The 13,924-nt window shown below is 43.6% G+C and overlaps 1 protein-coding gene across 3 annotated transcripts in view; it reads right to left on the bottom strand.

Moving 5' to 3' along the window:
• Positions 1 to 5,460: 5,460 nt before the first annotated feature.
• PGM3 (phosphoglucomutase 3) overlaps positions 5,461 to 13,924 on the bottom strand; it is a 444,220-nt gene continuing 435,756 nt past the window's right edge. For all 3 annotated transcript variants that reach the window (XM_044066154.1, XM_044066153.1, XM_044066155.1), the window contains one exon: positions 5,461 to 5,988. In XM_044066154.1, coding sequence (XP_043922089.1) covers positions 5,842 to 5,988 — 147 coding nt within the window. In that variant the 3' untranslated portion in view covers positions 5,461 to 5,841. The remainder of the gene's footprint in view (positions 5,989 to 13,924) is intronic.

The raw sequence follows: 13,924 nt of genomic DNA, 5'->3' as shown, positions 1-13,924 counted from the left end.
TATGAAAGAAATGTTTAAACATAGTATTATATATTATAAATTTATGTTTTTCATAGTAAATATGACTGACACACCTATAGTTCTGTATTACAAGTTGTATGACACTTGTTTGCAATTTTAAATGTAAGTAACAACAATATATAATAACATACATATATTTGTGGTTTTTGTACAAATTTTGTATAAATGATTAAGTGTGTATGCAATTAACCAATTAAGTAATTAAGTTGTGGGATTAGGGTATGTATATAATGGGTTAGGTTTTAGTGTATGAGCATGACTCTGATGAAACCAGGTGGACTGGTGAAAGCGCTTAGTCTTGGACTGAATAAATCGTTTTTTGCTTCATCTTTAACAACTGGTGCCTTGATTTGTTTGCATTGCATTGTGTTTGAGCTGACTGGTGAGATTCTAAGTTTTGGACCCTGTATTGGTTCCTGTTTTCGGGATAAATCCTTCAGGGATGCTGGAAGGTTGAAGAGCCACGAAAGGACTCGCGGTCTCCAGTGTTGCGGGGGCCTCCGCCGCCTCTGGGACGACGTCTTCCTGAAAAATTTCCCCCTCCTCTGCCTCTAGAAGGGGGATCGCCCTGCTGTGAGGAGTAAGCCTTTTGAGATTTACGGAACCACATTTTCCCCCCTCTTCTAGCCTTGGGATAAGGCCTGAAGGGAGTGGAAAACCGTGCCCCTACGGCAGTCAAGGTCTTACCCTCTTGTTCACAGCGGGTTAAGGTGTCCTTCACCTTGGGTCCAAACAGAGAGGACCCATCGAAGAGAGCGTCAGCAAAGGAAGACTTGAAGGCTTCCGCAAAGTGACACAGGCGGAGCCAGGCTCGTCTCCGTAGAGCAACACCTGTTCCCGCCGCTCTACTCGCCCCCTCGGCTGCATACAAAATGAGCCTCATGGACGAGTTTGATAATGATGATAAGGTAGCCAGCTGAGAGCTAACTGTCTGGGCCAACTGCTCAGGTAGGTTACCAGAGAGGGTATCTGAAAGTTCCTTGACCAGATCCCTCTGAAGTCTGGTGAAGTGCGTCAGATAATTCAGAGACCTTAAAGTAAAGGCTGCTGAAGTAAGGGTGCGCTTCCCATACCGATCCATGCTCCTGGACTCTTTATTAGGAGGATGGACGGACGTAGACGCCTCTGCCACATCTTGTTGGGTAGCAGATGCCACCACCAGGGCATCTACAGCCACACCTTTGGAGAGAAATTCCTTTTCGGGGGGGGGCTGAAAGAAATTTATTGGGGCGAGCTTGCACCGGTTCCACAGAATCCGGGTGCTCCCACGCCCTTCGAGAGATCAAATCTAGAAGCTCATCGAAGGGCGGAGACACCCAGGAGGCGGAGGGCTGAGCCCCGAAGGCCTTGAGGAATACTGACTCCTCAGCAGAAGGGGGTTTGGACTGCCAGTCGCCTCGTTGCTTCAGGATTTCTAAGATGTCCGCAAAGGAGACATCATCCGAGGACGACTTGGGGGACCCCTCCGCATCATCGAGGTCGGTGTCCTGGGTGAAAGACTCGTCAGGGGAGTCGACGTGCTTCCTCTTGCACTGTCTCTTCCTTGGAGGTTCCTCCGAAGACACCTCGGAAGGACCTCCAGGAAGGGGGGAACTACCGATGGGTGTGACCTCAGGCCCCAGGGCTCCACTGTCTTGAGACAGGGGGACAACAAAGGAGGCAGTCTCTATGCCAAGGGAAGGTGCCGGAGAGACGGTGGAGGTAGCCAAAGAAGATTTGGCCAAAGCACTCCTCATGGCCCTGAAGGCCGGACCCCCAGAGTCCTGGGAAGGTCCGACCCCCGAGGCCACAACAGTAGATGGCACTCCTGCAGCCGACGCACCGAGAGGGAGGCTTGGAACCGAAAACATCGGTTCCAAAGCGTCACCCCCGGGGCCGACCGAGGAGGTCCGAGTACCGAACTCCGATCCAAAGGTCGGGGTTAGAGTAAGGGTCGGAGCCGACCCAAAACCCTCCATCGGCTCCACCAGCACCGGCTCCAACGGTGCCGAGGCTGTTGGAGGAGGAACTACAATAACAGGGTGGGCAATCGGCTCCGGAGCCGACTGGGCTGGAGCCGAAACCAACTTTGAAAGACAGGAGACTGAAATAGCCTTTGAAGTATCCTGTCGATGTCCGAATCCGACATCCTCGAAGACTGAGAAGAGATCGAATGAGTTCAAGTCGACTTCTCCACCGGTTCCGAAGGACTGGGGGACCGGCTCCGAATCGTCTCGATAAATATCGGTGCCGAGGGAGACTCCACAACCAATGCAATTTCCCTCGGGCGAAGAGGACTTGGCGAAGGGGAAGAGTCTGAGCGGGTGACTCTCATCGGCTCCGAAGGCAGAGGAGCCGATGAAGGTGACCCGCCTCTCGAAGCTCTAGCCGTCGGCTCCGAAGCCAGAGGAGTCGAGGCTGGAGGCATCAAGGCAGACCGTTCCGCCCTCGGCTCCGAAGTCCGTGGAGCCGATGGAGAAGCCTGCCGAGATTTCTTTGTGGCCGGTTCCGATGGGCTGGTCGGAGCCGATGATTTCTTTTTCTTCGAAGGAGAAGAGGAAGAAGATGAAGCCTCCTCAAAAGAAGGTGTAATAAGCCCTTTTAAAATTAATTTGTTTTTCCTCTCTTGGAGGACTCGGGAGGAAAAAGCGTGACAAACGCTGCATGACTCCTGAAGATGTTTAGGGCCTAAACAATACACACACAATGAGTGATCGTCCGTTATGGACATTTTGTAGCTGCATTTAGAGCATTTCTTGAACTCAGATGGTCTGTGCTCTTTCGACATACTGACAGCCAAACACTACCACAAAAGAGAAACGTTTTCCAAAAATTTTGTGAAGAAAATTAGTAAGGACAAGACCCCTCTAGTAGAAACGGGATACTTGACCAACTAACACTACAACAAGACTCACACTAAATTCACTCACGCGCGAGGGCAAGGCCCCTCTAACTTAAATGGGATCCTTCCCTCAAAACAAAGACAAATTCACCACAAAAATACTCTAATAACCAGTCACACAACAACGATAGCTGTTAAAACAGCTTTTGGGTAGATTAATCAAAAATTTCTGACAGAAATTTTAGAAGAAATAATAACTTAGCTCAGCCAAGTCCGAGACCACGTCTTTGCTGTAAAGCGGCAAACGAGATCTGGGGAAGCAGTGGTGGTGCATCCTGGGATGTAGGATAGCTCAGCCAATAAGAGACTTCGTTCTATAGTATAGCGTGCCGAGTCGGAGCCGAGGATCGGCTCCGAACCCATCAGTACAGAATGTAGGCGAGATAGGATCACATAACATCAGAATATTAGTCATTCATACATTTTTACATTGCATTGAGAAACAAGTACAGGCAATGAAATAACAGAAATGTTTGCTGTTAATATACTGCGGCTGTTAAGAATTTAACAATTACACCATTTATGACTCCCTCCAGTGTACCACAAAGCTCGGTGTTACAGCCACTTCTCTCTTAATGTTAATTCTCTTCCAAGAGCTTTACGGACTCTAAATATTCTTCTCTACACAAGTGACAAGGTACTCTTGCAGAAATTTTATAATCAAAGGGTTGACATGCAAAATGTTACAGAGACTGATAATTTGAAGGTATTGACATGTGATACAAATGTCAAATCCCTCAACAACATAGGGCTCTGTGTGTGTGTGTGTGTGTGTGTGTGTGTGTGTGTGTGTGTGTGTGTGTGTGTGTGTGTGTGTGTGTGTGTGTGTGTGTGTAATAATCTCCACTTTTAACATGGAAGACAAATTTATGCAGCTTTGAGAATGTTACCAATATTTGAGTTATCTAACTTTGTAAGAAATAGGAATGGACATTGGTAACTCTTTTCACAATCTAAATGACCAGATTTGTGACTCAGAAGTGGAAGCCATCAAAGGTGAACCCCATTCTTCAGCCAGCCTGTTGGAAATTTACTTTTATTTTTCCTTTTCCTTCAGTTCAGATGACTTAAATATTATTTATTTTTAACTTTATTACTGTCAAAGAAGATAAAGCATTCCCCGACTAAATCTGATGGATTATTAAACTTCAAAATGTTCACACTCAAAGCTGTTATTGTCTAGACCAAAAAGGTGAACATTCATCCTTTTGGGGTATTTCTCTACCACAAGAGCAGTTCTACTATGGTTCATTGAGATCCAACTTACTGATATGTGCGCTGGCCATGCACAATGTACAGTGACTCACATTCCTTGCAGTGTTCACACACTGTGGAACAGCTCCCTGAAGATAGGCTGTACCATGGTAGGGGGTGACAGCCTCCAAATCCACATTCCCTCTGCTTGGAAAAGCATGCCATCTATGCCTCTGTAGTCCATGTTCCCCCAGAGCATCTACACCAAGCACCCATCTCCTGTTCACACTTGAATCACCTAAGCCATGTCAAGGGATTTACTTCCTTCACTAGGTAGGAAGTGGTAATATATGCAGTACATTTTGCTAATGGACCAACTAACAAAGTGCCACTGTGGCGTTAGCACTAGAGAGTGAGAGGTATTTACTGATCTACATATGTCTGGATGGACACATACACAATATCCTGCAAATGTATGTACCTGCTGGCCCACAATATAGGATGGGGGAGGTGCACAATTCCTAACACTTTCACTCCTTTGTGCAAATAGCCATACCACAAGCTACATCCCACTGTGGCACTAGTGCTGTAGCTACAATTATTACAAGTCCTGTATTAAATGTATTCCTTCAAGGTAGGACTTTGCAGTGCTTCTGCACATTAGAAGGTGATCTGCAGCATGCACACAACATTTCCAACTGGTTGTCCTAAAATAACAATGACTCAGCTGATGGTGCCAAGCTATGCATGCATCATAACTCTCTGAAATGCTTTAAAGGTCACAGTACCACATTATAGAGTGGCTACTCCTTGTGTTTGGTACCTCCTATGCCTACTGTTGCCATGCAATAAAATGGCTGCTGGCCAACTGTTTGCACTACTTGATAAAGCAACGTGAAGCATGAGTTGGATGGCCACGGGTAGCTCAGCCAACAGTAGGTTAACCTACTAGAGCACTTGTTAATATTTTCTGAAAGGATAACATGCCCTCCAGATGAAAACCTGAAAAGGACACAATAATTAAGATGTCTAAATAATCTGATAAATTATCAAAGAAACAACAGCTGTTATGGAGACCTAGTAACCAGATAATACACTCAAATACACAATGCAGCTGACAGACTCAAATGTTTGAAACAGCAAGAACTATTGTAGACACAGTGCCAGTGCTACCTTTATGAGAACCTCACATTACCACACATCAGCAGTTCAGTTGGCATGAGGCGCGCATTAGCCTTTGCAGTGTAGGAAGACAACCACTGCAAAATATCAGGACCAGCGCATCCTCATTGATAAGTAAACCCTCTGATTTACTACTAGTACAGTGAACCTCCCCAAAGACTGACCAACTGTGATAAAAGTACTGAAAGTAGAAACAATTTATTACAGCATTAAAGAGTTAGGAAATGGTAATGTGTTTAGTACATTTGTCATGTATAGTGTGTGAAACTGGTGATCCTTCTTTAGATTTCCAACATGTCTCTGGCAACCAGCCCAAAATTAAAACAAAACAAAAAAAAAATAAATAAAATAACACGCTTAGTTATGAACCACTGTGATTCTGTCTGGTCTGGTAAAACATACTCAACATTTCGGTATTACATAAGTGTACCACATATGTTAAGGTACTGCTGAAAATATTATACTCCAGTAACAGCAAAATTATTTTACTTTGTACAAGTCTATTGGTACACCTATTTTAAAAGCAAATAATGATTTAATCTCTGGCTGTTAATTTGAAATTACTAAGGGTACACAATAGCAGTCTTTTCCTTTGTGAATGCAGTCACATTAAACATGTTTTCAATGTGGGGGTTTGGTTTTTCTCCTATTCCTCCAGCCATCTGGTACACTGCTAGACTTACTTCATATGCAAGGGTATCTGCATTCTCCTGTTTAAAAGAAAGAAAAAAGACAGAAAATTTAATCAGTGAGCAACTAATCATAGCATAAATGAGAACTCAAGTATGATACTGACAGACTACCTCTGCAAGAAAAAGTCAATGATCACAATTTTGCAATTTAAATATTAAACCACTTTGTTTTCTAGAACTCAATATATAAAGTACAGTTGTGTACACTTACCATAAATGTAGATGTTAGAGTATATTCACTGTTGCAGTCATCACCTGTGGGTTATCCCTGCGGTGGTAGCCCATGGCCAGCCTGAATACCAGAGTCAATGTTTTTCTTCATCAGTTGCAGTCACCTGTAGTCTGACGTCAGGTCGTCAGCGCTATAAAGCAAGGCAGCCGACATCATTACATCAGTTTTTCTTGCCCTAACCCATCAGAAGCACAAGGAAATAAGGTAAAGTGGTCCTGGTGGCTAAAAGCCACCGTGGGAAGCTTATGTCACCCTAGGGGGAGAAGATATAAAGGGGATGGAGGGAGGGAAACCAGGACTGCAACAGTGAATATATTCGAACATCTACATTTATGGTAAGTGCACACAACTGTACTATGTTCTTCGTGTTTCACTGTTGCAGTCATCACCTGTGAGAGGATTCCCAAAACTGAGGAGAGGGGTCCAGAACTGCAGAGGCAAACCCTGCCCTAGACTTAGAAAAAAGAGGTAGGTGGTAATGCTTTGTAAAGGTATGGACAGAGGTCCAGGTGGCAGCTTCCAAGTTGTCCCTGGTGGGGACTCCTCTGAGGAAGGCTGTGGAAGTGGAGGCTGCCCTAGTGAAAAGGGTATGACTAGACTTAGTATATCACACTGTATCCATTTCTGCTACAGACTACCCATGTAGTCTGTAGCAGAAATGGATACAGTGTGATATCCGCTTGGAAATGGGCTTCCCCTCTGCTCCTGGGGGAAAGCTGACAAGCATGGATTTTAATAGAAGAGAAGGAGAGGCCACTTTTGAGTAACTCTGCTAGGTAATCAAAGATAAGAGTGATGGAAGGATGTGAGGTACTGGCCCCTCTGAACTGGCTCCAGGAGCAGAATCTTTTCCATTTCCCTGCGTATGATTTTCTGATGCTGGGCCTTCTGGACTCTGTGACGATGTCTAGGACCTGTTTAATTAACGGGGACTCCTTGTTAGCTTTTAACGTATAAGCCATGCTGAAAGATTGAGAGTCTGCAAGTCTGGGTGCAGTATCCCCACCCCACACTTGGGTCAAGAGTTCTGAGATCAGGGGAAGCTGCTTGGGGGGCTGTAAGGTCAGGCTGCGCAGTAAGGGGTACCAATGTTGTCTAGGCCAATCTGGGGCAATGAGGATGGCCTTTGGTCTCTCCTCCCTTATTTTGATCAGTACCATGGGAATAAGAGGCAGAGGAGGAAATGCGTACACAAAGAGGGAGTTCCAGGGGAAAGGTCAAGGCATCCACCTTCCACGCTAGGAGGTGATGCTCCCTGGTACAGAACTTCTGAAGCTGGTGGTTGAGGTGCGAAGCAAAGAGATCCAGCTCCGGAGTCCCCCACTCCTGAGTGATTTGCAGAAAGATTTCTCTGTGGAGCTGCCATTCGTGGGGGTCCAGTAAGTTTCTGTTTAGGTGGTCTGCCAGGGTGTTGTTGACCCCTGGTAGGTATTGGGCAATTAGGTGCAGACCCATGGAGGCGGCTGTCAGCCACAGGTTCATGGCTAGTCTGCACAGAGGGTAAGATTGGGCCCCCCCCCCCATTTGCTGATATACCACATTACTGTGGTGTTGTCTGTTTTTATAAGGCGAACCCCCGGCCTGAGATGGGGTTTGAAGGATGTCAAAGCCTTTTGTACTACCACCACTTCTTTCTGATTGCTGTGTAAGGGAAGGTACTGGGCGTCCCAAAGACCTTGGGTGCACCTGCCTGCTAGGTGAGTGACCAAGCAATGTCTGAGGCATCGGTGGTGATGGTCTGGCTGGTAGGGTGGAGGATGAAGGAAAGACCCTTGTTCTTGGCACAGGCCTCTGCCCACCGGAGGAACTCAGCCCTTCTACATGGGATCAGAGGGAGAGAGGTCTCTAGAAACAGAGTGCTGACACCAAAGGTTCTTTAGATACCACTGAAGTTTTCTCACGTGAAGCTTGGCCACAGGAATTAGAAGGATGCAAGATGCCATATACCCCAGGGCTTGCAGGAGCTTCCTCACAGTGAGGTGACTTCTGGAAGCCAGCTGGGTAAATTAGAGAGGCAGGAAGCTCTGCTTTTCTGGGGATAGGAAGGCCATTTAGGATGCTGTGTCTAGCAGAACTCCCAAGAAAATGATCTTCCTGGTGGGAGTTTGCTTTGATTTCTTCTCGTTGATGGTGAACCCTAGGGAAGTTATGAGGGATTTGACAAAGAGAAGATCCTGGAGCAGCTTTTCTTTGCACTCTGCCTGAATGAAGCAGTTGTCCAGGTAAGGGTAAATCTGTATATTTCTCTGTCTGTAAAATGCTAGGTCCGGGGATAAGCATTTGGTGAATACTCTGGGTGCAGTAGATAAGCCAAAGGGCAGCGTAGAGAACTGAAAGTGTTGTGATCCTGCTCTGAAGCGCAGGAATTTCCTGCAGGATTCCCTTATAGGGATGTGTAAGTAGGCATCTTTTAGGTCTAGGGTCACTAGCCAGGCATGTTTTGTCAGCATAGGCAGCAGCTGCTGCAAAGTTAGCATTCTGAATCTGGGGCTCACCAGGGAGGTGTTCAAAATGGATAGATCCAGGATGTGGCACCAAGTGCCCTTTTTTTCTGGGAACAAGGAATAGTCTGGAATAAAAATCTTTGCCTGTTTGATCTGAGGGGACAGGTTCTACTGCCCCCTGGGATATGAGAGTTTGGACCTTTTTCAATATGCCTCTGCCCACTGATTTGGAGGTAAGTCTGGGTACCCTCTTGAAATTGGGAGTTCGCTGAAGGAGAATTTGTATCCCTGAAAAATGATCTTTAAGACCCATTGGTCCTTTGTTACAGAAAGCCAATTTTCTTTGAAGGCGGACAGCCTTCCTCCTAGCTTTTGGTGAGTAAAGGGAGGGGGGGGGGGTCATTGCAAGTTTTTTCCACAGAAGGATAGCTTAGAACTCTCTGCCTTTGGGGTGGAAGTGGTCCATTGTTTGCTTTTCTGCTGGCCCTGGCAGAGGGGCCTGGATGCTCTGTCCCTGTGGGGCTTACCTTGGCCCTGTCTGCTAGGTGCAGGGAAGGACCAGTGCTTAGAGGGAAAGTTCCTGCTGAACCTGGAAGGTTGAACCTGAAAGAACTCTTTTACTGTTTGAACAGAGTTTACTTTGTCTTCTATCTTTTTAAGCACCTCTTCTGCTTTTACTCCAAACAAGTGTTCCTTATCCAGGGGGTGCTTCAATGAAGTGTAGACTTGACATGATCAAGGAGAGGTTGTTCCCCCCCCCTGATAAGGGAGATGAGATCTGCCATTTTAAGCAATTGTGCTTGTGTGGTGGAGCAGGAGCAAGATGGTGGCTAGAAGCAGATTTTCTAGGAGTGGCCTGGCTTCTTGGCCTGAGAGAATCGGTAGTCGGATGAGAAGATGTCATTTTTTGTCTAAATTCAGTAGTGCAAAAGGCCTCCTTGGAAGCCGGTGCCTGGGTCTCGGCTCCGAACCCAACCGAGGCAGAGACAGCTAAAGGCTAGGAAGACTAAGAAGATTTCTGCAGCATGCCAGACTCCGAAAGGGTCTCAGTATAGGCCTGCATAGATATCGAATTGGACTTTGGGGGGATGCATAAGCACCTCACTGAATTCTGGAGAACTGACTACCTGCTTAGCGGTAGAGTCATCAGAAGGCTTAGCCTTGTGTGGTCTGTATCTATCTCTGTGTTTTTTCGGAATGCCCATAGATTGTTGGCTGACAGATGCCACATCAGAATGTGAAGACGGAACAAGAAAATAACTGTCTACAATAAGAGGTCTATGGCGAATGGTTCTCGCATTAAAGAGGGCACAGAACTGGCAACAGGGTATGTCATGGTCTGGGCCTCAACAAGTGATGCACTAAGAATGGAAATCACGGTGTGGAATCTGCTTTCCACAGGCGAGACAATTGTCAACTTTTTCGGACATCGGTTAGTGCAAGAAAAAAGGGCCCCCAATGGGGTACTTAGCTTTACACATTTTCAGCTAAAATTCAAACTCTGGTAGCGACTGACCGGCACTCGTGTGAACTGCTTCTGCTACGGGCTTCACGGCAAGAAAGACTGATGTAATGATGTCGGTTGCCTTGCTTTATAGCACTGACGACCTGACGTCAGACTACAGGCGACTGCAGCCGACACAGAAAAACATTGACTCTGGTATTCAGGTCGGCCGAGGGCTACCACAACAGGGATAACCCACAAGTGATGACTGCAACAGTGAAACATGAAGAACATCATGGTAGTATAAGTTTTACCAAAAAAAGAGAGACCATACGTAAGAAGAGGGACGCCAAAAATTCACATTTTGATTGCTTATCAAGTAAGCAACAAGGAAGATGCATTCTATTAACAGCTTATGTTTTTGTGTTCATTCTGTTAGTTCGGCAGATAAAATTAAGCTGCACTACTGAAATATAGTAAATATTCATTAAAATGGAAAGTGAGCCATCAAGCAGTTTTACATTGTAACCATATACAACATTTTAACGTTGAAAAAAGAAACCTGATGAGAGTAAACAAGTACATAATGTTGCCAGTATATACCAAACAGGATGGACAGTAGCTGGCAATGTAAAAGTGCCCAGAATTTTACCGTAATATATATAACAAATGAAGGGCTCCTACTGCTTAAAAAGATAAAATAAAAAAGAAAAATGGTCCATCGAGCTAATTTTGAAAACACCGTAGGGGAGAGATGATATTTTAATTGCACTGAGTTAGTAATCTTAACCAATCAATTCTCAGGCTTTCTGTCCCTTGCAAGAACAGAAAATCCTGTAAATGTTAAACAGTGAAGGGACAGACACTGGTTGCGCATATAGCTACTGGAGAGAGAGGTACATTTTTCTTCAAATTTATCCAAACTGGCAGGCAACCAAATATTATTAAACAACTTTGAAGGGTGACTGGATGAAAATGTAGCTCACAACTGTCTCCAATTTCACCTCAGTTTTGCTCTTTTCCTCAAAAAAAATGTGTTTTTTTTACTGAGAGCTATACATTGTGTGGCTGCAGCACAGTAATCACACACTGCACACCTCTCAATTGTTCACCTATTCCTCCATGATTTTGCTTCATATTTTTGGTCTATTCCTATCTCTCAGTCATGTCTGATTTTCAGAGAAGTCCCTGATTTTGACTGAAAATCGAGCTGTGTCCCTCCTAAAACTGGTAATCTCGGTAGGAAAGGTGGTGGATTACACATAATAATGACAAGTCACTGGAGCTATAGACTTCTTTTACTTCAGAAAATAAATATTAATTCACATTTTTTGTTATTCCATCAATTTTCAAGTTAATAAGATTAATATAAGGTGTCTCTAACTTGTTCATGTTTATGGATTTGTCACAAATTCTGGGTTTAAGAGGTGGACAGTTTTGGGTCCGCATCTTGTAAAATGTATGGTTTTCAAAAGTACATCATTCTTGCAAATAAAGGGTGAGAGCTGTGAGAGTACTTTGCTTGGGGTGGGGGGTGACTGTGTACATGCCTCTTGGCTGTCATTTTTTTTTCTTATAAAATGTGTGGATTCCTGACAATCTCTTGAGGTCTGCAGTCAGCATTTAATAACAGTTAAGTGAATTTCAGACTTCATATCTTTCAGATTAAAATGCAAGCTAATGTTGCACTATGTTATACTAGTAGCTTTATACAAGAGCAGTATTTAGAATCTTTCTCTGATTTTGGTCTTCGTCTTCCTATTATTTTTGGCTTTGAACCTGATTCTTGTGCTAAGAAGTAGAAAACCATGCCTGTGTGTTTTTATAAAGCCATTTGATACATGTTATGCAGCCATTATATTTTGTTTTACTTTCTTATGGTCAAACAACTGAGTAGTGCACGGACAACAATTGCTGAGTACGGGAGCTATCTGTTGAAAAAAATGACCAACTACAATTATGTGGTCATTTTTCTAACTTTGCAAGACTAGTCAGCATTTTGGGGCAGAGCATAACTTAAAGTGTTTCTACTTCATCTTTACTTATACAGACTACATCCTACAGGATGGACTTTCCAGTTAATTTGCTAACAACATAGACCAATGCCTGATCTGCTAGACAGGAAGTAAACATTCTTCTACATTTTGTGCTGCTATCAATTGTTTTCCATTATGTGTTTTGGTAAATTTAAATTACCATTTACAATATTTAAGTGAGTACCAGCAGAGTATAAAAGAAAATCAGACTATCAAAATCTTGCACAAAACTTTGAGATGGTTTATGGATGCCAGCCATTGCCACTCTTCCTTACAAAATCTTAAGTCTAAGTATTACACAATTTGTTTTATTAAATCTACCGTCTGAGTAACTTCTACCACCATGACATGATTCTCTACATCCTGAGGCTATACAACTCATTGCTTTAGTTTACTTATCCTGTTGCAATATCTTTTGTTACATGACTCCAAAGTACTAAAGCAGTTCACACTATGAAACAAGGTTTCTATAGTCATTCTGGTATCACAACTGTGTTATAACCCCTAATGCTAGACTGGCTACTTAGGCTTTAAGTATCTTGCATTTGGGACTAAACTTCAATTGTTTATTTGTTATGCAAAGACTGCTTACACAGACTTGCAGAAAAGTCTGTGACTTGCACACACAAAATGTATTTTTCTGCCAAAGATAAATGCAAGCTTTTACAGCAATAACCGACAATGTTGGTGTGGTATACTGAAGATTTATTCATGGTTGGTGTGGTTTAAGCATGAAGGCGAAGCCCGAGTGATTAAATAAAGCCAACCGTGGGTAAATCTTCAATATACCACACAATGGAGTCAGTTATTGCTGTTATACAATTACATTATTTACGAAAAAACCTTACTTTTCTTAAATAAAGTCTTTGTAAAACACCTCTGTGGTACCCTTTAGCATTTTCTCCTGTATCCTGGGGCTTTTCTGATGTACTGTGCATGTATATGGAACTTGTGTTCCCACCCTTGCACAGTATATCAGTGCTGTGTAAAGGAAGCAATGGAGAAAGGGAGACTTTTAATGTTCGGGAGAGATGGGATAGAAAATAAAAGGAAAATCAGGTATATTTCTTTAATTTTGCGCAACGTATCTGATTATCCTTCTGTTTTTCTCTGTGCTGTCCCCTTATTCATTTGAAGTCTTCAGTTTTGTAAATTTATTTAAAAAAAATGAAAGAAAATTAAAAATTTTATGGGATATACCAATGGAAAAAAGTCCAGGTGACAGAACCTTTTTCCATTGGCATATTCTCAGATTTACAGTGGGCACACTGGTTGGGCTGATCAATCAGCGTGCTCCTTTTTTGAATATTATTGGCAAGTCATTGTATAATATGAGATAGATAACTAGGCTTGAGACATAACAGCATTGTAGCCACACTCAGCAGCAAGTTTTCCAACCCTAAAGGCAGTATGACTTAGTTTAGTCATTCTGTCTTTTAGACCTTCATTAAGAAATTCCATTCTCCATGTATGCTTGTGGATGTCTCCCTGATATACAGGCAAATGAGTCTGGTAGGTAATAACTCTTTATGGTTACAGTAGAAAAAATATAAACCTTTCCCCCCCCAAACTGGTCCAACCAATCTGCATCTCTAATCCTTAGTGAGACTGTTGAATCCTGTAGCCATATTGCAGAGAAGTCAGTGCTAAATACACTTCAGCCTTTTTATAAAGCTATTTGCAGCTTTCATATTGTGTACAGTTCTGTCAAGCATGTTGGGGGGGGGGGGGGGCAGCTGTAAACCTAAGATGATGAACACAAATTCAAATGTGTTATCAAATATCTATAATTTGAGGA

The sequence above is a fragment of the Protopterus annectens genome, chromosome 1.part0 (assembly GCF_019279795.1).
Source record: "Protopterus annectens isolate FY-2018-M chromosome 1.part0, PAN1.0, whole genome shotgun sequence".
Lineage (NCBI taxonomy): Eukaryota > Metazoa > Chordata > Ceratodontiformes > Protopteridae > Protopterus > Protopterus annectens.
This window is presented reverse-complemented; position numbering and strand designations above follow the sequence as displayed.